We start from the raw sequence: 20,110 nt of genomic DNA, 5'->3' as shown, positions 1-20,110 counted from the left end.
GAAGTGATCTGTACCATGAGCGTGTAGCTTCAGTGGGGTTCGTCGTAGCACGGTTCCTGGAAGGAATGAAGGCAGCCTTTAATATTTGCATGGCTCTAAGCACCTTGAGTACTCTTCAAGTACTTGCAAGACAGTACACGTTAGTATTGAGCAGAAGGACTGTTTCCATCAGAAGCTTTGGTCTGCTTACCAATACATACATTTTTGTCCATTTCAAAGTGTCAGAGGTGATAATTATTTAGAAGAATTATTTGGGTTTGGAATATGTTATGTAAACAGCGTTCTGGTGTAGTGTAAACTGTCATTTTGCTTTTTCATGCCTAGACTTCTTAGACTGTGTAAAAACATACATACAAACTGTCATCATTAGATTCTTCAGAACTCTGATGATTTGCACTTATGCTCTTATGTAAAGGTGTGATTACATCCCCAAACTTGTAGCAGGTTAACTGATTTACCAATAAATATTGAAAGCTCAGACACAGAAGCAAGTTATTTTAGTGTGTTACCGTGCGTCAGCTGAGCTGTGATAGTGGTTATGTGCCCGTTCCTGGCCTGTCGCAGACGCCGGGTGAAGTGTGTTTGCTTAAACCTCGTGTGTGTGATCTCATACTTGCATTTTCCCTTGCATTTTCCATGAACTAAAAGAAATTTACACGGTCTGTTACCGTGAGACTGCTCAGATGTGGTAATTTAAGTAATTTATTGGTGTGCTTTAGGCCTTGGTTGAAGTATAACCTGTTTTAACTGGACTAATTTGATCCGCTGTGCAGCTAAACCGTTACAGCCTGAACTGCTGCTCATGTTGTGCAAGGAAAACGTCTGCAGTTTGTGTATCAAAATAGTTCTTCCTTGCTAGAAGTTTGCATAATCTCTTGCAAGTTGAAGAAGTCCTTGGCTTTTGCTGTATTTCTATTCTTTTTTTTTCCAGTTGTGTAGGAGAGTTCTTAAGTTAAAAAGCTTGTTTGTATCAGTACGTTGGCAGGATACATCAAGTGCACGTCGGATTCGCAGAAGCAGGTTGAATCAGAGCTAGCAGAAAACCAGCCTTTGCTCTCCTCAGTGCCTGCAGAAACCTGGAAGCAAACTCCTGCTGGTATTAATCGTGTGCAGTCCTGCTTCACTTCTGGTTTGTTGGGCTAGACGACAGCTGACTGCTCTGACCAGTCTTGTGGTAGGGAGCCTTTCTTGGAAATGGCGTTGTTACTGTCGTTGTTAATAATCTGGATGATTGCGCTCTCTTAGAGTCAAATTTAAAATAAAAAACAAATTGTTGTTCAGGGTATGGAATACAAGCGTTTGGAAAATACCTTTCAGTTTGGATCTTGTTTGTATCACAGCAGCTGCACCAACTCTGTGCTTGTGTGTGCCGTTCTATAACGCTCTCCAGGCTACTTTAGGACAGGCATTACCCAGTTCTGGCACTGAAACGGTCCGAGTTTTGGTGCTTCCCGGGCGTAATCCCAGGAGGTTTCGTTGGCCTGGCAAACTGACGTCCTTGTCTGTGTTGGAACACACAGTGTGGTGTGCTTGGGCTCTGGAAATACATCACGTAGGACAAAGTAGACCAGCCAAGCTCAGGGTGCACCTAAACTTGCCGCTTTGCTGGCTGCTTCTCAGCCAGCTCTTGCTTGAAAATTACAGAAAAAGCTTTTAAAAATGCTTAGACGGTTATTCCTTGCTGTGGACTAGGTATTCCTCGCTATGGGGAGGAAGCTCAGGTGCACAAGGTGCTATGAAATACACGTGTCTGTTGCGGTGGACTTGTCTGCGCGTACCAGAGCCTTTTCTCTGGGTTGTTTCCATTCCTTGAAACGGAACTTTTTCCCCTCAGATTGAAGAAAGTTGGTAAATAAAGGGGCAGAACTTGTTGCGTAAAAGGGATTCAGTTTGATGTTCCACCTCAAGACTAAATTTGTCCCGTAGGGAAGAATTATACTGAGTTATCCAGATGTTTGACCTGAATTTCAGAGTGTCGGAGCACATGCAGCTCCCTGCAGAAACTTGCAGTTCCCATCTTGTAAATCTTGGCACGGTTTTAAACACTTCGCTTCACCTGCTCAGATCTGCAGTTACGTAAAGGTGTAAACTCCAGCTACCTTGCTGCTGACCAGTGAAGGTTTCTCTGTGGCCCTTACTGTATTATCTCCCAGATCTGTGTTCGGGTACGTAGAAGGGCTTCTCCTCTTCAGAGTGTAGGGTTGTCTTTCTGGAGCTGAGCAATGTCCCCTCAGCTTTCCAGCTGTTCTTTACCACGGTTGGCATTATAGCTGTGCCAGGAGCCCTGGGAGGACGCTGTCACTGCTTTGGGTCTCCATAGGGTTTTCCTTTCCCATTTTTTATCCTTTTTCTTTGTTGCAACAGTGTGCTCTGCTGCTTGTGAATCGGGTCAGAAGCTTTTTTCAAATTACTTTTCAGTGAACCATGGTCTGTGTTGCTTCCATAACTTCCAAGTGATTTAGATAGACGTTAGGGTACAGAAGGTCAGTAGTTTATTGTTAATGTGTAGATAAACTGGTTTTCTTCAGGGCCTGAACAACCAGAACAATGTTTTGACATTCAGGGGCAAAGTTTCACACTTAGAAAATCATGTTTTAAATATGTTGTTACGTTGCATTTATTAAAAGCTTTTTCATAAAGCTTGGAAATTTTGTACTTTGTGTAGGTTTAGGACATTAAAATGAGCAACTCAGCTTATGCTAGGACATGTCTTCCTAGGGGGTGGAAAGAAGCAGTCAGTTTTGCATTTAATTAATTTTTTTAACAACATCAATACAGCTGGAAAATATCTTAATCCCATTACTTTTTTAGAGTCGAAACATGAATGAAACACTTCAAGGGCTCAGTCCTTTGAGGTGTTCAGTTCTCGTGAACACTTCTAGAAGGAGGAACAGGACCTTTAGGAGCTGCTGGGTTTCGTTCTGTGGGGCTGGTGACTCGAGACACAGCACAGAAGTGCTTAGGATATGACTCTGCTCTCCTGGCAATAAGAGTATAGACATAAAATAACTAAAGCAAAGGAAAATATTTATCTAAAAGTAATGTAATGTTTGCATTATAGAAACTGTTAACGCAAACTTTACAGGCCTCATAAATGAATAATTAAGAGGACAGCCGTGGCCCTGATCTGACTAATGAGCGTAGTGTTAAATAACAGCTCAAATCTAACGTACTCTGGGCATCGCCAGGTACTTTCCTCCCAGCTCACAGCTCGTCACAGTGGAACTTCTCTTGCGAAGGACAGCAAGAAGCTGTGCAGTCACGGGGAAAAGGCGCATAGCCCTCCGGGGTGAGCACTGCCCCTCAGACTGTGCAGCTGCCTGCTGTTTTCCCCGTGGAGTGGGGCTCTCAGATCTTCAGGGATGTAGTTTCAGGCTAGAAAATGATTCTTAAGTGCTGTGGGCGGTTGCCGGTGTAGTTGTTATTTGAGGGTGGAGGGGAGCAGGTTTTTTATTGCTTTCCTGGCACAGTCGCAGCAGGAACCCGATCCAGACTGGTAAGGGACGGTGGAAGTCGGTATTATGACTTATGCCCGAGTTCCCGTGTGGCGTAGTATGTTGTATCTGCTGTTTCTCTGTGGTCTTAGGGCTCTTTGGTGGCCATAGTACAGAATCACAGCATGGTCGGGGTTGGCAGGGCCCTCTGTGGGTCACCCAGCCCAACCCCCTGCCCAAGCAGGGTCACCCAGAGCAGGGGGCACAGCACCGCGTCCAGGCGGGGCTGGAATATCTCCAGAGAAGGAGACTCCACAGCCTCCCTGGGCAGCCTGGGCCAGGGCTCTGTCACCCTCAGAGGGAAGAAGTTCTTCCTCGGGTTCAGACGGAACTTCCTGTGCCTCAGTTTGTGCCCATTGCCCCTTGTCCTGTCCCTGGGCACCACTGGAAAGAGTCTGGCCCCGCCCTCCTGACCCCCACCCTGCAGATATTTATGGGCATTTCTAAGGTCCCCTCTCAGAGGGCTTTCCATCTCAATCCTGCTTTTCCTGCAGGGAGAATTTCTGTGGGCAGTCAAGTGTCACAGCACCCTGAGAGATGGGCATTAATCATTTAATCGTCTTGACAAAAAAGGTGTCCTTCTCCAGTTTGCTGGTTGCTGCTTTCCCCCGGTCTCCTGCAGAGCATTCACACATTGGCGTCCCACTCCAAGGTCGTTCTTGGTGGTGGCCCCAGGAGCCAGCCAGCTTTCTACAGCCTTTGGGAAGCTGCTGAAGGTCCTGCCGGCGACTGGCCTGATGTGTTTGATCCCCGGGTGGTCTTTGGGAGGGGCAAAGGACTATCCGTGATAAAGGCTTGCGGTCACTTTTGTGTTTTACCGTGGAAACTATTAGCACTACTTTGGAGCAAGCTCTTTAAGTAACAGTTAAACTTTCTGGAAGACGCAGAGAAAGCTTTTGGAATTGTTGCTTTTTTAGAGATCAAAAGAGAAGATTTTAGAAGAGTTTCTAGAAGAAAACACCTGGCACAGAGCGTGGAAACCTTGTGCTGTGCGTCTGCGGAGCTGGGGTGGGCATTTTGTTGGGTGTTTTTTGTTTCACTTGAGTCGCAGACCTCACCTAGGTCAAAATTGCAAGGTCCTAGCAATACCTAGATCAAAACACCGCCGGGCTTTTCACAGCTGTGAGTATTGAAAGCCGTTGGACTGAGGATGTTTGTTGGGTGGGTCATGAAGAGCGTTTTCAGTACCAAAGTCGCGGCGCCCTTCTGGCCGGACGCCAAGCTTCGGGCGAGATGGTGCCGACCAATTCACTCGGGTGTCATTCGAAATGATTTCCAACGTTTTAAGCAAAACATATATTTAGTTTTGAACAGATGACTGTTATGGAGCGGTGGTGGTCTCTTCAGAGCTGAAGTTGTAACTGAGCTTCTGTTAAGCCTGATTCTGTGAAGTCTCTCATTCCCTTAATCTTGCTGAAAGTAAACCAATCCACCTAGAACGTCTCCTGTGTGGTCCTGTGGCAGAGGAGAGCTATTTTAGGATTGGGATGATATCTTAAACGCCTTGTTAATACTGTTTATTTGAAAAACTTGGGTGGAAGAGGGTAGCTTGTATCTTTTTTCCGAAATGTTTCTTACCTCAAAATTGTGTGGGGCATAAATTTCAAATCTGGAGGGGCGAGGATTTTTTAGAACTCATAAAGATGATCTGATCTTTTCGACGAGGCCGTTCCTTAGCCTGAGGTTGGGGGCGACTTCTGTTGGGGTCTGCTGCTGTGCTGTTTGACAGCCGTTGGAGATGGCCGATGCAGAACGGAACTCGCACCGCAGAGCGTGTTTAAAACACTCACAAGTCTCGGTTTGCAAGAGATCTGCTGGAGCTTGAGGCATGGCAGTGTCTCAGCGTTTTCTTTACCAAAGCACACGAGGTTCAGAATTGTGTGCGTACACAGATCCAGTTCTAGACGTTACTTTTTGCCAAATGTGAAAGACACAAAGTATGTTGCTTGCAATGAGACTGGGCTTTTTTCCCTGCTTACAGAAAATTGATATATTATATAAAAGTGTAGTAGATACATATATAAAAAAATACTAATTAGTAATTCTGTTAATATAAAAAGGTATCATTCAGGCTTTAGGTTTTTATACAATACTGCTTTCAGTAAACAGCAATATTGTAGTGGTTTACTTCCTGCAATAAACGCAAGCTTACAGGCAGGCTGGAGGGTTGCGTAAGGCACCGAACCTAGAAATCAGGAAGGCCAAGATAGATTTCTCCCTCTTGACTTCCTCTCTGGTCCTGGACACGTTGTTCTCTCTAGCTCTGTGTGATACTGTGTTAAAAAAACAACAACAACAGAGTCTCCATTTAAGTGATAACCTCCTTGGGGAGGAACTTTCTCATATTAAATCCAGCACTTACTGTAATGAAAATACAGTTTTTGTGACAGCTGCTGTGTGGGATTAGAAACTTCCCCCCCCTTTTATAAAATCTGTTCAGGTTCTGCTCTGGGCGGTGGAATGAAGCTGATCCGTTTCTATCTCCAGTGTTTCCCCCCGCCCCCCATTTAGTTTGTGTGTGGTGTCTTTCTGGACAGAGATTTTTAATAGAGGAGGAAATATTCATTATGAGGTAACAGGATTTCTGACACTTGTTCAATACATAATGCTGCTACACGTTTGCACGATAGATAATCTATAGATAATTCTATTCATATGATTAAAAGATATAATTCCCTTGAAAAAGTAATTTTTCATAGATGAAATTTTTCTTGTGTTGTATGGTATTATAAAACACATTTAATGAACACGCAAACTTTTCTTTGTTTTTACATGCCCTGCGCATAAATCGCTGCAAACTCATTGCTACTGCCTGAAGAGAAACCGCGTCGGTAGGACTGCCGTGGTGGTGGTGCTGGTGTTTACTGGCGACTGCTCCCAAGTTACTGATAGCGCAGAAGCGGTGTGTTTCTGCCGGGAAGCTACTCCAGTCGTAACTTTTTCCTCGAGACGTTACTGCTGTGATTGTGGAGTTGTGGCTGTCGTGTCGCCCGGGTGGACGTGACCGAGCTGCCTCTTCCCGCGCTGGCGAGAGGAGGCTTGGTCGGGCAGTGAGCCCTGTTGTGAGTGGCTGTAGTAAGCATGTAGTAGGAGCTGCCCCCAGGCACCAGAACTGCGTATTTACTTCCCTTTGGACTGAACCTCTTTTAGACTACTTTAGATTTTAATTTCAGCGTGTCTCCTGAGAATCCACGATGTTTTCCAGGCTGAGGGTGCGATGCTGTCGTATCGTACAGATGTCTGTTAGCGACCGGCGCTCTCCCAGCTCCGTGCGGGGAGCGTGGCGGCCGGGTTGGGAAGTCAGAGCCCAGCTTCCTCGGCCGAGGCGCTGCCTTCAGACGGGAGCAGGCCTGAATCAATGAACACTGCGCTCAGCACGGATCCTCGGGAGCTGGCCGGGCGCCAGGGCGACTGCGGCTCTGCTTGAGAAGAATTTGGGCTGGAGAAAAGGGAAGGCCAATGTTCCGCTCTTCCAGAGTCTCCGCGTTTTTACTATGTCAGGAAGTGAGGTCAGGCACAGCCGCTGTATGCGGTAATTGTTTGCTGGAAGGCTAGTCATGAAGGCTTTGTGTTTTTCTTAGAAGCCTTTGTAGTGCGAGACCGTCAGTGGAAAATATTGCCTTTTTTTTTAATATGGTTAGCGTGATTAACATAATCTTAACATGATTAACCACGTTACATTAACACAGTCTTGAATTACTCAGGACACTTCTCGGGGTACATTTTTAAAACGTGAACCGGTTTTATTTGGTTTAAAACATTTTAAATTTTTTATGTTGTAAAATAAATGACAAAATATTTCCGTTTTTTAGATGCGTGTGTCCCGAACAACTAGTCTTTGAAAGCAGTAGCTCAAGCTATTTCTGGTGTAGCTTTCTGTTAATTTGGAAATGCGATATCCACTATTACTTCTTCCAGCTTTGCTAAAACAGTGCTTCTGAAGGTTTGTTTGTGAGACAAGTGCCAATTCTTTTTTTTAATGGCTATCATGCTACATGATATAGCTGGATTCATCCTTCAGCTCAGACAAGCTTTGGGATTGACCTTTAGTTGATGTCTAATAGAAACCACTGTAAAAAAATGAATTGGACCAGAAGTACCCTTGACAAATGTAACCGTTCTAAAAATTAATCTATTTCATTCCATACTGACTCAGAAATCTCCACTGCATGGTGACAAAGCTCTACAAGATACCTTTACAAATTCTTATATTGATTCATATATAATGAGTCACTAATTCTCAGCATGTTCCTTTGCAACTCTGAAAACTACAAAATTTAGTCTTTAACGCTTGCGGGTGGGATTTTTCTTGTTTATTTTTAGTCTACAGTTTACAATTTTGTCTGTTAGCTCATCTTTAATGTCATTGAATAGCGCAAACGCTTTCTTCTTCTTTTTTGACCTGACCACTTGGATGGTTAGCAGTGATGATAAACGTGAAACATCTAGCTGCGAAGATCAGACCCTGGCAACAGCAGTCTGAGCCTCTGTTACCCAGCATCGGGTCAACCAAACTCTTACTTTAGGGGACCCGAGAAGCTTTTGGAGGCAGTTCTGCCTCTGGGTGGGTAGTTCCTTTTTGGGCCACGTACAGCTCCCCAGCTGGGTTTGTCCATCCAAGCTAACTTGGTTTGGGGTAAAACCGAGGGTTCTGAGAATGCCTGGCGTCAGTGGCGGCGTTTGAGGACAGCTGTGAGCCTCGGTGGGACTTGGACCGCAGGACTGGGGATGGAGGTGGGTTCAGGTTCCTCGGATCTCCTCGCTGCCCTCCACCTGGTCTTCAGAAGGCGCTGTCTGCTTGGCGTGCCGCAGCCCTCGGTGGGGAGAGCCGTGGGGCTGAGCGGCAGGCCGGCGGGGCTGGAGTCCTTGCTGCTGGGCGAGCCATCGGAGGGTGTGGGTAATGGCTTTTCAAGACAGATCTCTATTTCTTTGTTTTGTTTTTCAGGAAATTGTGCTGAGTATGTAAGAACTTTTCAGGAATTCTCTTTTCATTTATCCACATACCACCTGCTTCCTTGGGTGAAATGGAGACTTTGGGGAGGCAAACCCATTGGCACCCTGTTCGGTGGGAGTGCTTGATTTCCCTTGAAAAGGTCTACCTGTTACTGGGGGGAGGGGGGGGTGCTGAGTCCCATGCTCACTTACCAGCAGAGCTGGTACCTTTGAGAGCATCAGTGTCTTCTGCTGCTCTCTCATCGGTATTTTCAAGGAAGGAAGCTGTGCTCTAAAAGCCAGAAATCTTGGGTTTTGCCAAGCCCGTCAGTACGCAGCGGGACGTTCCTCTGTCGTTGGTGCTGTGCCGCTTGCAGCCGTCGGAGCCCAGCTGTACGGTACGGGGCTGGCGTTCTCAGCCAGGCGAAACTGCCCAAGAGTTATTAAAAGGGTTTCGTTTATGCGAGTACTTCTATTTTCTCTGACCGTATGGAGATTCCTCCCAAGACGTGAAATTGTATTTGCTGTTTTTGGAGATTGTCATGAACTGTGTAAAAACATTTGTGTCCTAGTGCTTCAGGTGTGAAGTTCTTCCTCTGAAAAATGTGGAGTTACAGCACTCAGTGAGTAGAATGTGTGTGTGTGTGTAGGTGTAAATGTAAGTACTACCCACCAGGCAACAGATTCAGGATTCTAAAAACCATGTGGATGTCAGGGCTTCACTCTACCGTCTGTGCGAAACACCCTGAGCTGATCACTAACGTGGACAAAGCCTCTGAGAATTATCCTCAGCCAGCACAGGAGACTAGGACAGAAACTTTGAACGTTTATTTAAAACTGCAGGTGCTATTGGGACTTGTTTCAGAACTCGTTTTTCTACAGCTGCTTGTTTTGGTTAGATCAACATTTGATTGCAGATGCAGTTGCTTTTTGGTAAAGGGTTTTCCCCTTTATGTTGAGTGCGAATTTCTGACATCTTTGAGGTTCTTACCTGAAAGAAATTGAGATTATACACATATTTTAAATAAAGTATTGTCAGTCTGCCTATGTATGCTGAATTCCTATTATGGCTCTTAAGACTTAGGTCAAACCTCTAAAAATGGGAGAGGTGTAGTGGAAGAAACTTCTGCCTTAGTTTTAACGTACCTGCACGGTAACGCTGCCAGTCAGGGTTTTGAAGTGGAAGAGCTGTGTGCAATCAGGCGAGTTTGTTTCCTTGGCAGAGGTAATGCAAAATCTGACAGATAGGATGGAAGATTATTTTCTTCAGGAAATAAATAATATGCTTAGGTAGTTAAGTATATTTAGGACAAACCTAATCCAAGTTTAGACTGTGGAGGTCGTGTCTAGCCCTTGCCCCTGTGCAGTCCTATTTGGCCTCTCAAAATTGTGGCTGGAGCAGAGCCGGGAGGCCATTCGCATGCAGGGCGAGCTGGTTTCTTCGGCAGTCGTGGGTATTTTGGTATGCTGCGTTTCGTGGCTGTGCGATTCTGTCGGTTGCTTTGATGACGTGCTTTTGCAGACAAGAAAGAACGTGGTTTTTACCAGGGGATGCTACCAACCTCTTTACCTTGTAATGGGAATAGAGGGGAAATCCGTGCAATCTCCGCTTGTATTCCAGAACCTTGCTGAACAAAATGAGGTAACGCCAGAAGAAAAGTCCTTCCCCCGCCCGCCGTCATTTCCATTCCGCGTGTAGAGACCCCAACAAGGATTTGGCAGTTGTCTGTAGATTGACTTGGTCCATGCACAGATTTGGGAGTGGGAGATGGGTTTTGGTTTTATTTTTTCCTTTTTGTTTTTAGTCTAATGAGTTGGTCTGTCCTAACTGCGTTTTGTCTTCTGTCTGAGTTCATAGGAGGTGATGGGACGGGAGAAGGAAATGTCAGCATTTCCTGTATCCTGTTATCTTGTGCTTTTTATGGGTGCTGAATTAAATACACCCTGAAAATTCACTGACGTTTGGATTGTATTTTGACTTACTGTAATTACAGATTTCACAGTAGAAGCCCAAACCTACGCAGCACTTTTCCATATGCGATTCTCCGTGGCACTCGGTTAAAGACTTTTGTGCAAAGTGCTCTGCTCTCTTGTGTTGCCTCAAGCTTTGTTGTCACCGTGTCTGACTCGTGGATTGATGATGTGTGGCCGCACGGGAGAAATTGCTCGGTGTGGGGGATTATTTGGTCACCACAGGGACTGAAATGTGCAAGTAGGGTGGGACTAATTTGACCTAAAACTCACATTCTGGAGTACAAACAATTTAGAAATTTTAGTACAAATTTAAGAATAAAGTGCTGCGTAAGGGTAATTTATGCTGCTGTCTGATTGCATCCCGTACTGATGTCATCATCTGTGGCGTGTCAGGTTGAAGATGCATGATACGTATTTAAAGAGCGTATTTTTGGAAGAAGGAAATATATTGCTTAAAAGCTGAAAAGTAGGGTAGTACATCGGACTCCTTGGGTGTACTCCATTGGGAAGGCCTCAGGTATGTACTGAGGTGTGATCCCCTCCATACTTTTGAGACCATCGATTTACACAAGGTTTGAAGCGTGCAATGAAGCTGGAAGTGGGTGGTTTGCAGTAACTTTTGTCTCCAATTAAAGTCAATTTATTTGAAAATCTTTGGGGAGAGTTGTGGAGTGTTGAAGTCTGATGATATTTTCCTACTGGGTTTTCAAACATTCTCGACTTGCTGTCATTAAAGGATTCAATTAATAGCATGGTGCAAGTGATTGTTTTGTGGAGAAGAAAAAAAAAGTGTCCTGAAGGCACTGCCGTATTTTTCTTCTGAACCATTGGTACCAAGTTTGGCAAATGGAGTAGAGAATTCTCTGGGGGAGAGGAGAGAGACACCTAATACTGACGCTTGCTTTTTGTTGCAGCAGGTGGTTCGTGTGAGCAGTTGTCCATGAGAGGTTTTCAGACATGATGGCCGACCAGCCGCCTCCGTTAGAAGCTACGCCTATCCTGAATGAAGTGCCACTTCTACCTCATATGGTTAATGGGGACAGCATACAACAGGCAAGTAAATCCGTTGCACTTCTGTACACGTCGTGTAGAACCGTGCCAGCGGTGGTAGTAGGGAGGCTGACATTCAGACATGCTGTGGAAAATAGAACAGACAGGAAAAGCTGTTTGTCGTACAACTTGTACGACGGCTGAAAGAGGAGGAGGCTTGAAATAAAGCAACCATGATACCGATTTGCAAAGTTAGGAAAGCATGTGGTTCTCAGCGCTGATGCCATCAGTAAAATGGAAAAGCAAGTACAGAGAGGGAGAAAATCACTCAATGTTAACGTAGTAGAAATGTGAAAATATTGTGAATTAAAAGGGGTGTTTGTTATACGCATGTAAGTGCTTTAAAATTAAACTAAAAAATGAAAGAAGAAAAGGAAAAGTACAATATGTGGTTTTAATAAAGCACTAAGGTTTTGAAAGCTCTGCTTAAAGCTCAGGTGAAATAATCAATATTAGCAAGTGGTTGCAGTGCTCTAAACCAAGAAGTCTGTTGCAGGGACATGAGAGGAAAGACCTTGGCTTCCTGATATTAAGTATCTTCATTAGTAATTACAGTGCAGTGGTGAAACCTGAGTATATTTAGTTGAAACTTCAGAATTTTATTGGACACAACGCTTCAGAAGGACCTAATATGATTAGAAATACAGACAAAAGTGAAAGCAAAACACTTTGAAGCACAAACTTCTTGTATGAGTTGTCAGTAAACTTGAAGTGAATTTACTGTTTGGCAGTGGAAGCCGAGTGCCGTGTACTGTAAATGCTGAGGTGTCTTCCCATCATTTGGAGGTAGACTTTCAGTGCACTCAGAAATATTGTAAGCATCCTGAGGGTTTAACACTGGATGTGAATTGAAGAAGCATCTTCCCCTTGCCCTAGCAGCTACAAACGTGACAGATCCTGGTCGGAGAGAAAAGGTGGGTTGGTTTGTTTCAAATAGCCAAGTGACTGGTTTTTGGCTGGCTGCAATGGGACAGGGTGCTAGATAATCTCCTGTAGGCTTTCCCGGGAAAGCTGGAATCAGATGATGTCCCAAGGTCCCTTCCAACCTGGGCTGTTCGAGGATTCCGTGATAACAAAACATAAATTTGAGGGCTTTATGTGCCTGGCGTTAAATAATCATTTTATTGAAGCAAGGGACAAAACTGCCCATTGCTTGAACCTGATCAGCATATAACTTCAAATAGCTGACAGTAATTAAAATAGGAAGTAAAGGGTTAATCCAGAAGGAAAAGTTGTGTAAAAGTTTCCGGAGGAGAACTGTCGTATGAAGTGATTATGAAGGGTAACAGTGAAGACCTTGGCATGTCTGAGTGTACAGTGGATAAACAGGGTACAACAAAATAATCACGAATTGTTGAGGGTCTGATAGACCATCAATGCTGGGAAGTTTTAACTGAAATATCCTTTACTTTGTAGTTGTTAGAAATGGGGAAGGATTGTAGTATGCTTGCTTGTAAAAATAGCCTTTATTTAACAAAAAAAGTCTACTCTGCTTTTTTCCCCCTCAAACCTTGGAAACATAAGTCCAGTGACTGTGTTTTGAAATAGGTGAAGCTATAGAGTGTCGAAGGTAGTTCTCAAGTTCTGGCTTTAGCAGCGTGACATTTTAGACACTGACCAGCTGTGAGGTTGTTCAGTAAGCAGTGTTTCATGTTACACAGAGAAAAGCAATCAAGCAGATGTAATTGGTGACAATCTGCATAGCTGTATTTGCATACCATGTCTTGGTATGGATCAGTGTATAGAACGCTCGTGTGTTTTGAATGGCCCAAAAGGAGGTGAGAGTCATTGAAATTTTTGGAACGTAGCAGAGACTGTTTGCAATCAGGTGAGGTTAAAAAAGAAAGAGGAGTTGGATCTGGGCGATGCGTGGGAGAACGGCATTTGAAGAGTAGACTTTGGAGACTGGTAGTCCCCAAGACTTGTAAGTGAATTATATTGGAAGTAACGAACAAGTCTGTCCAGTGAAAATCTTTGTGGGACCGGGAACGTGATTTTGTGTTGATGTGCCAGCATTCCTCGTTCTAGTGTATCTGTGTCGTGGTGCCATCCTTCAGCTGCCGAACAAATCCTCTTGCTGCTCTTGTTTGTGGCACTTTTCCCAAGAGAGGAGAAGCTTCTGAGCCACAGTCTCGCATTGGAAAGTTTGCTTTTAAACAGGGTATTAACTTAGAAGCTTAATTAATGCAGATGGCTTTTTAAATTATTTTGCTGCTGGTGCCGTCGAGGATAGGCTAGTGATAGAGTATTGCAGAGTGTTTTTGTTTTCAGGAATAAAACTTGTGCTGTTTGGCCAGTCACTTCGAACAGTCAGATGCAGCATCCAGTTCATTGGTTTCATTTCACATAAAGTAGAAGGTGGAAGTTTTCTGGAAGGGTTTCTTGTTCTGAAAAAACAATGGAACGTGTGTGAGGATAAAGGCAAAACGCTGACCAGTGGCTTGGAATAGCTTGCTCCCACCAGTTCTGAAAGGGTTACGTGGGACACCCGAAGGTGCTGACGTTAGGGTGACTCCTCTCACTGGTCTGTCCTCAAACTTGGCTTAGATTAGCACTCGAGCTTCCTGGAAATTTTGCTTGTGGAAGGTAGCTGGAACTGCATTTGCTTCATTAATTACAGTGAGTCATTCCTGTAAGACATTGCCCCGTGCATTCCTGAAATTCCAGTCTCTGAACGGCTCTGCAGCCCTGCGATTCCACCACTGGCTCGTGATCCTTCTCCCGAGCTCACTTCATAGGTTCCTGAACTCTTTGTGAGAACTTCGGTTAATGGAGACCTGTTGCGAGGATGTGGCGTGTTCAGAGGCTCTGAATTTCTAAAAGGATCCCTCTCCTGCCCTCGAAGAGGAGATGTGCTGTGAGGTTTAATACCTGCCTGTGGAGTCCTGGCCCCTGCCAGCGTCCGTCCCCAGCAGCCGCCGTTCGCAGCAGACCTCCTCTGTCCTGGTTCTTTGTGCTCTGGCCGATCCCCGGCCCATTACTGTCCGTTTTCTTTAGACAGTTAACATCGCTTCTCTCTCTTTACTCCTAGAAATTCAGTAGAGTTTAAGCTGTAAATTTACTTATATACTGAAATGACAGATCTGCTGAGGTTTCAGCATTTTAATTATACCATTTTTAAAAGGATTGTCTGTCTGTCCTTCTCATGGAACCTTAATAAATACTGCTGACTGGCTAGATGGCCTTTTCAGGGCTTCGTGGTGTTTTACTGATGTCCAGAAGCAACTCCTCTACCTAAAGTAAAATTCTCCTGTACTGTGAACTCAGTGGTGCAAGGTCAGTGTTCAGATATGCTTCTGCATCCCCAGTTGAAATAAAAGCTGAGATCAATATGGCAGTATGCAGAAGCTGCTCCTTTGAGTCTTGCTTCACAGCAGTGTAAGTGTAACAGGTCTGTGTAAGCCTCTGTCTCTTTGTGCACGCTGGTAGAGGGAGAGAAAAGTGGGAGACGTAAGCTGTGACTTCAGGGAACCCGGGTGCGTTTGAGCTTATTCTCTTATGCGTTAGCTGGAGAAATGTGTGTTGGTTAACGCCAGCGTAAGCTGCTTGGCAGACTCTTTGGAAAGGAGTAGTCAGTGGTGTTGGTCACACTGCAAAGGGTGAATGAGGGACTACAAGAATTTATTTTTTTTAAGTCTCACTCTTTTCAGTGATCTTTTTATTAATGACCAATATAATAGAATTGAGGTGTGCTTAGTAAATCTGCAGCTCACGTGAAATGGGAGGAATTGCAAGCAGCTTGGAAGCCTGAAATGATTTAGATTACTAGAGAGGTAACGTAGAAAATTAGCAGCAAGTACAAAGTAGTATGTTTGGGCAAAGCAGTCAGCTTATGGTAAGGAATGACTGGTTTAGCAGTGGTCCTTTAGAAGAAGGTCTGCCGAGGGATGGATAAAGACTGCAAGTGGAAGTCATCAACGTGGCACTGTTTCCAAAAAAATGCAGATAAAAATCCCCAAAGGATTTATATACAGGGTATGGCATCTAAATCACAGAGAACAGTGTTTTCTTTTATTGGTGCTTTATTCGTTATTTCCTTGGTGGCAAAGACGTGGAGTAAGGGTTCAGGCCGAAGCAGGGAACGTTGAAATTAGATGATAAAAGCTGTGGTGATGAGGCCAGTGAAGCTGTGGTGCGGGTGCCTGGGGAGTTTATGGAGCTCCATCACCGCAGGTGTCACAGCACAAAACAGACAGGCGTATTCGTTAAGGTCATTAAGTCGTACCGTGAGTTAGATGACTAGGTGATGGCTTCAGCACCCATCTACCTGATACAGTTGTCATTCCACGAGCAGTGTAAAAGTATTTTATAAAATTTGAATGAATGAAAATTACGCTTTTTGAGTTGCAGAGCTAGTTTTACAAATACATTTTATTTCAGTTTTTACATTGACCTTCCTTCTTCATGTGCTAGGGGGGAGTTTGGACTGTGTAACAGCATGGTTCTTACACAGCCAGACCCCCCCCTTTTACTGAAGAATTAGGCCCGTGTCTACACCATACAGTAGAATCTCACTGCAAAATGCAGAATTTCTAAAAGTAAAAAAAAAAAAATCCCCCCAAACCTCTTTTGTGTTTTGTTTTCTACAGGTTATTCTGGTGCAGGTGAACCCAGGTGAAACATTCACAATCACAACTGAAGATGGACACATTCAGTGTATCCAAGGTAAAGGAAAGACTGAAGTACTGAATCCAAATATTTTGATGCTGCACATATCACAGAATTACTGCCAGCAGTTGTTTCTGTAATGCCATGTGTGTTTTCCTGTGTTCTACAAGGTAATAAATCAAATTTTTCAGTTTTTACTTAAAGCACAAATGAGACAGCACCGGGGAATAATTGCCAAGATTCCCTGCATCTCTGCAGACTTTGCTGCTAATTGAAAAAGGCCTGGCATCTCGGCTGTTTTTGTGGTGACCCTTGAGTAACTGCCTTCTCGGAATCTTAACTCATGAGTTGATGTGGGATTTAGTCCACATTAGCTAAACAACTTCAGTGGGCGCCGTGTGACCTCGCTTTGCTGTAAGGCGGTGGCGATAGCAGGCAGCTGGCAGGGGGGGGGCAGCGCTGCCCTCCCTGTGCGCCTGCAGACTGCACGTCACCCTCCGGGTAGGTGACCGAACTGCACGGCTGAGTTGGGTCAAAATCCCGCCTGTAAGTCAAGTTGAATTTATCACTATTTCTGTTTTTGTAATACTTTTCACAATTTCAAATTATATTATATAAAATGTGTCCGTTCTGCAGTCATCAGATCCTGGACAGGAATACTTTCTGTCAGCTCAACGTGAAAAAAATAATATATTGGGTTTGTTTGTTTTAAAAAAAAGTTGGTGGTCCAGCTGTCATTATTACTATAGTGCCAATGCTTTGCTACGGACTTAACTCTGTTACAAAAGAAGAACTGAGATTTATCTGTGCTAATTCTTGTGCAATTAAAGAAACACTGCTGGCTGTATAAGTGTAGTGTTTGAGATAAATCTAATCTGTGCATTTTGTAGAACAAAGGTACAGCCATACTTGCATTCAGCAATATTACCTACAATTCTGGATGCTTCCTGAAAGCTGTTAAATCATACTGAATGTGTATTTTGAATGTGAAAATCAGTTATCCATCAGTGACATAAATTGTATTATTTTTCGTGATGAAAACTTTGTACAGTCACTTCCTCATTTTTTAAACTCGCAGTCCTGATTGTTTAATTGGATAGTTTAAGCCTTGCTTCTAAATATCCTTGTCTGAAAGTAGCTCCATAAATACAGAGTTGGATGCAGCTGCTGGCTTTTCGGGCACCGAAGCGTTTGCGAAAGGTGCCCGGCGTCAGTGACAGCCTGCTGTGGTGAAAAGCGCTGCCTTGTTCCTCCACAGGTCCAGCCCACGTTCCCATGATGTCCCCCAATGGGTCTATGCCACCTATATTTGTGCCTCCCGGTTACGTATCTCAGGTAAACTTTAATTTACTCTTATATTTCAGTATGTTTGTGGCATTTTAACAGTGAGGCGATGGATTATTTTACCTGGAACAGCTGGTAAAAGCATTTCTTGTATTTTTTTCCATTGAACTTGTCAACTCTTTGACTTTCTTGTAGGCTCTATCACCTTCTGTTTGCTTGGTAAAATTTACAGTCATAGAATCATAGAATGGAAAGGGTTGGAAGCGACCTTAAAGCTCACCTGGCTCCAACCCCCTGCCATGAGCAGGGGCATCTTCCACCAGCCCAGGGTGCTCAGAGCTCCATCCAACCTGGCCTTGAGCACTGCCAGGGAGGGGGCAGCCACAGCTTCTCTGGGCAGCCTGGGCCAGGGCCTCACCACCCTCATGGGGAAGAAATTCTTCCTAATATCTCATCTCAATCTGCCCTCTTTTAGTTCAGAGCCGTTCCCCCTTGTCCTATCCCTACACACCCTTGTGCAAAGCCCCTCTCCATCCTTCCTGTCGGCCCCTTCAGGCACTGGCAGCTGCTCTAAGGTCACCCTGGAGCCTTCTCTTCTCCAGGCTGAACAGCCCCAACTCCCTCAGCCTGTCCTCGTAGCAGAGGTGCTCCAGCCCTCAGATCATCTTCGTGGCCTCCTCTGGCTCCGCTCCAACACATCCACGTCCTTCTTATGTTGGGTCCCCAGAGCTGGATGCAGGACTCCGGGTGGGGTCTCACGAGAGCAGAGTAAAGGGGCAGAATCACCTCCCTTTGATGTAGTCTTCAGGTTTTCTTTTATAATGCTACTAGGCAGTAAAAGATTACTTTTAGTAAGATAGTAGATGGCTCTGAATTGGCTGTCTGAGCTCCATTAACAGGATCCACATCTTGATTTTTCTTCAGTTCTGTTTTCAAGGTGAGAGTAGGCGCCTGGGTCGTGCAAGCGGTGGCAGTTGAGTGCAGCCTGGCACGTGTCAGAGGACTGGTGGCTACAGTCGGTGCTTAGCTCTGCTGGGGACAGGCTGGTGGGAGCAGAGTGGGGGCAGCAGCCCGCTGGAACGTGTCTCACGCGTGCTCTGGATATGAGACTCGTGTTTCTTACATGGAGGTTATACAGGGCATGTACCAGCAGCATTCTCTCTTTCATCCCTTAGGTCTTTTTTTTAATTTTTTCCTGGACTACATAAGATATTTCTCTTTAATCTTTTCTCATAATTGGAATTTTTCTATTCTAACATAACTCTGTTTATCAAAGTTTACCAGCTCTGATCTCGTTAACAGCCAGCAAAACACTCTCCTGTTTCAGCAGGAGAGCGAAGAGGAGTGTTAATGCTGGTGCTTGAGCCTGTGAGACGAGCAGGACTCTGGGCTTCTCTCCCAGCTTTGCTTTTCCATTCTCGCTGATTTTCCACTCCTCGGCGGTGTTACATCAGAGCAGATCGGACCTGCGCGTGGCAGCTGAGCTGTTACCAGAGATGGCTGAAATTACCAGTTTGATCTACTTTTAAATTAGTGTATTTTTAAAAGGAAGTAATACAAGACAAAGTTTAAGCAGCACAGACGAGGTTTGTCGTTTTCTAGTGATGTTCGAAATAAGGAGTTTCCTGAGTGGGTTTGAAAACCTTGTAGCTGTGTGTTCTTGAGTTCCCCAGGCGGCTGTCTTTTTGCATACAGCTGCCTCTGTAGTTTGTGCTCCTGCTGTTGTCAGGAGGTACTTTCATGCAGAGCCTGAGGAAAGATCACCCAGATAATTTAGGCATCAGTATGAAATCCAGTGCTCAGGGCAAACAGTATGCAAAGCACTGGCAAACGCTGAGGTGTACAAGCTGAAAAATACATTTGCTCTGTGTTTGCTGTCGCAGGAAGCTGGGGGGGGTTGGTTTGTTTCGTTTTCCCTCGGTCATTATGACCAGGATAGACAAGTTTGAAACCAACTTTAAATCAGAGCTTGAGTTATGTACGCAGTTCTTGTCAGCAGGTGAGACTTGGACTTGCGGTGCCCAAAACGGTCTGGCAGAGCCCCGAGACAAGTTCTGCTGGTGTCTCCCCGAGTGGAATGGGCGATTCAGCAGCGGATAGTGGGGATGCAGCAACTTCAGACTGTAAAATCATGTCAAAGTCTTACTATGTTAATGTATCCCTTCCACCCGAAACTCTGCCATGTGTTCTTGCTTAATGTGTACATAAAATAGAGTTAACAGAGCTGTCAGAATTTGCCATGGGTTTTGACTTGTGGATCTTACAGCATGTGTTATATTACGCAACGTAGGGTGATTCAAGTGGTGTATTTAGTTCCGTTGATGAACCAAAAAGCCCCCCACGTTGTTTCTAGAACAAAGTGTATTCCCTGTAAGCTCAGTCTGAAGCAACTTCTCCTTGCAAGTTTTTTCTTCTATTTAAAGCCTGTGCAGAATCGCTAATAACGCAGCTGGCCCCGAGGTCTCACAGCTGAACTTGGTCGTGGCAGTTTGTGAGTGGACGCAGTCTCTTTCCCTGCAGAAGAAGAATTTCTTGTTAGTTCGCTCTGTCTTTTGCTGGGGAGCTTTTCAAAATGTACTTTTGGCATAAGCAATATTTCAACATCCGTAATGCCTTCTTGGCCAACTAGGAAACGCTGCAGTGATTTCTTACAGCGAAACTAAACACGCTTGGAGAGGGGATCTTGGAGGAAATAACGGGATAAAAGATATGGCCTGGCTTTGTGCAAGTGCTTTCTTTAAATGCCTGAAGATACCGGTTGTGTACAC

The 20,110-nt window shown here is 44.7% G+C and overlaps 1 protein-coding gene across 2 annotated transcripts in view; it reads left to right on the top strand.

Moving 5' to 3' along the window:
* LOC104327969 (fibronectin type-III domain-containing protein 3a) overlaps nucleotides 1-20,110 on the top strand; it is a 50,919-nt gene that overhangs the window by 7,309 nt on the left and 23,500 nt on the right. Inside the window, exons 3-5 of one of the 2 annotated variants that reach the window (XM_075435180.1) lie at nucleotides 11,318-11,453; nucleotides 16,040-16,115; nucleotides 17,317-17,393. In XM_075435180.1, the coding sequence (XP_075291295.1) occupies nucleotides 11,358-11,453; nucleotides 16,040-16,115; nucleotides 17,317-17,393 (249 nt within the window). In that variant the 5' untranslated portion in view covers nucleotides 11,318-11,357. Of the gene's footprint in view, nucleotides 1-11,314; nucleotides 11,454-16,039; nucleotides 16,116-17,316; nucleotides 17,394-20,110 lie in introns of both variants that reach the window. The other variant, XM_075435179.1, reaches the window with a different exon arrangement.

This window comes from Opisthocomus hoazin, chromosome 14 (assembly GCF_030867145.1).
Source record: "Opisthocomus hoazin isolate bOpiHoa1 chromosome 14, bOpiHoa1.hap1, whole genome shotgun sequence".
In the NCBI taxonomy this organism is placed as follows: Eukaryota; Metazoa; Chordata; class Aves; order Opisthocomiformes; family Opisthocomidae; genus Opisthocomus; species Opisthocomus hoazin.
Note: the sequence above shows the minus strand (reverse complement) of the source record. Positions and strands in the feature narration are given on the sequence as shown.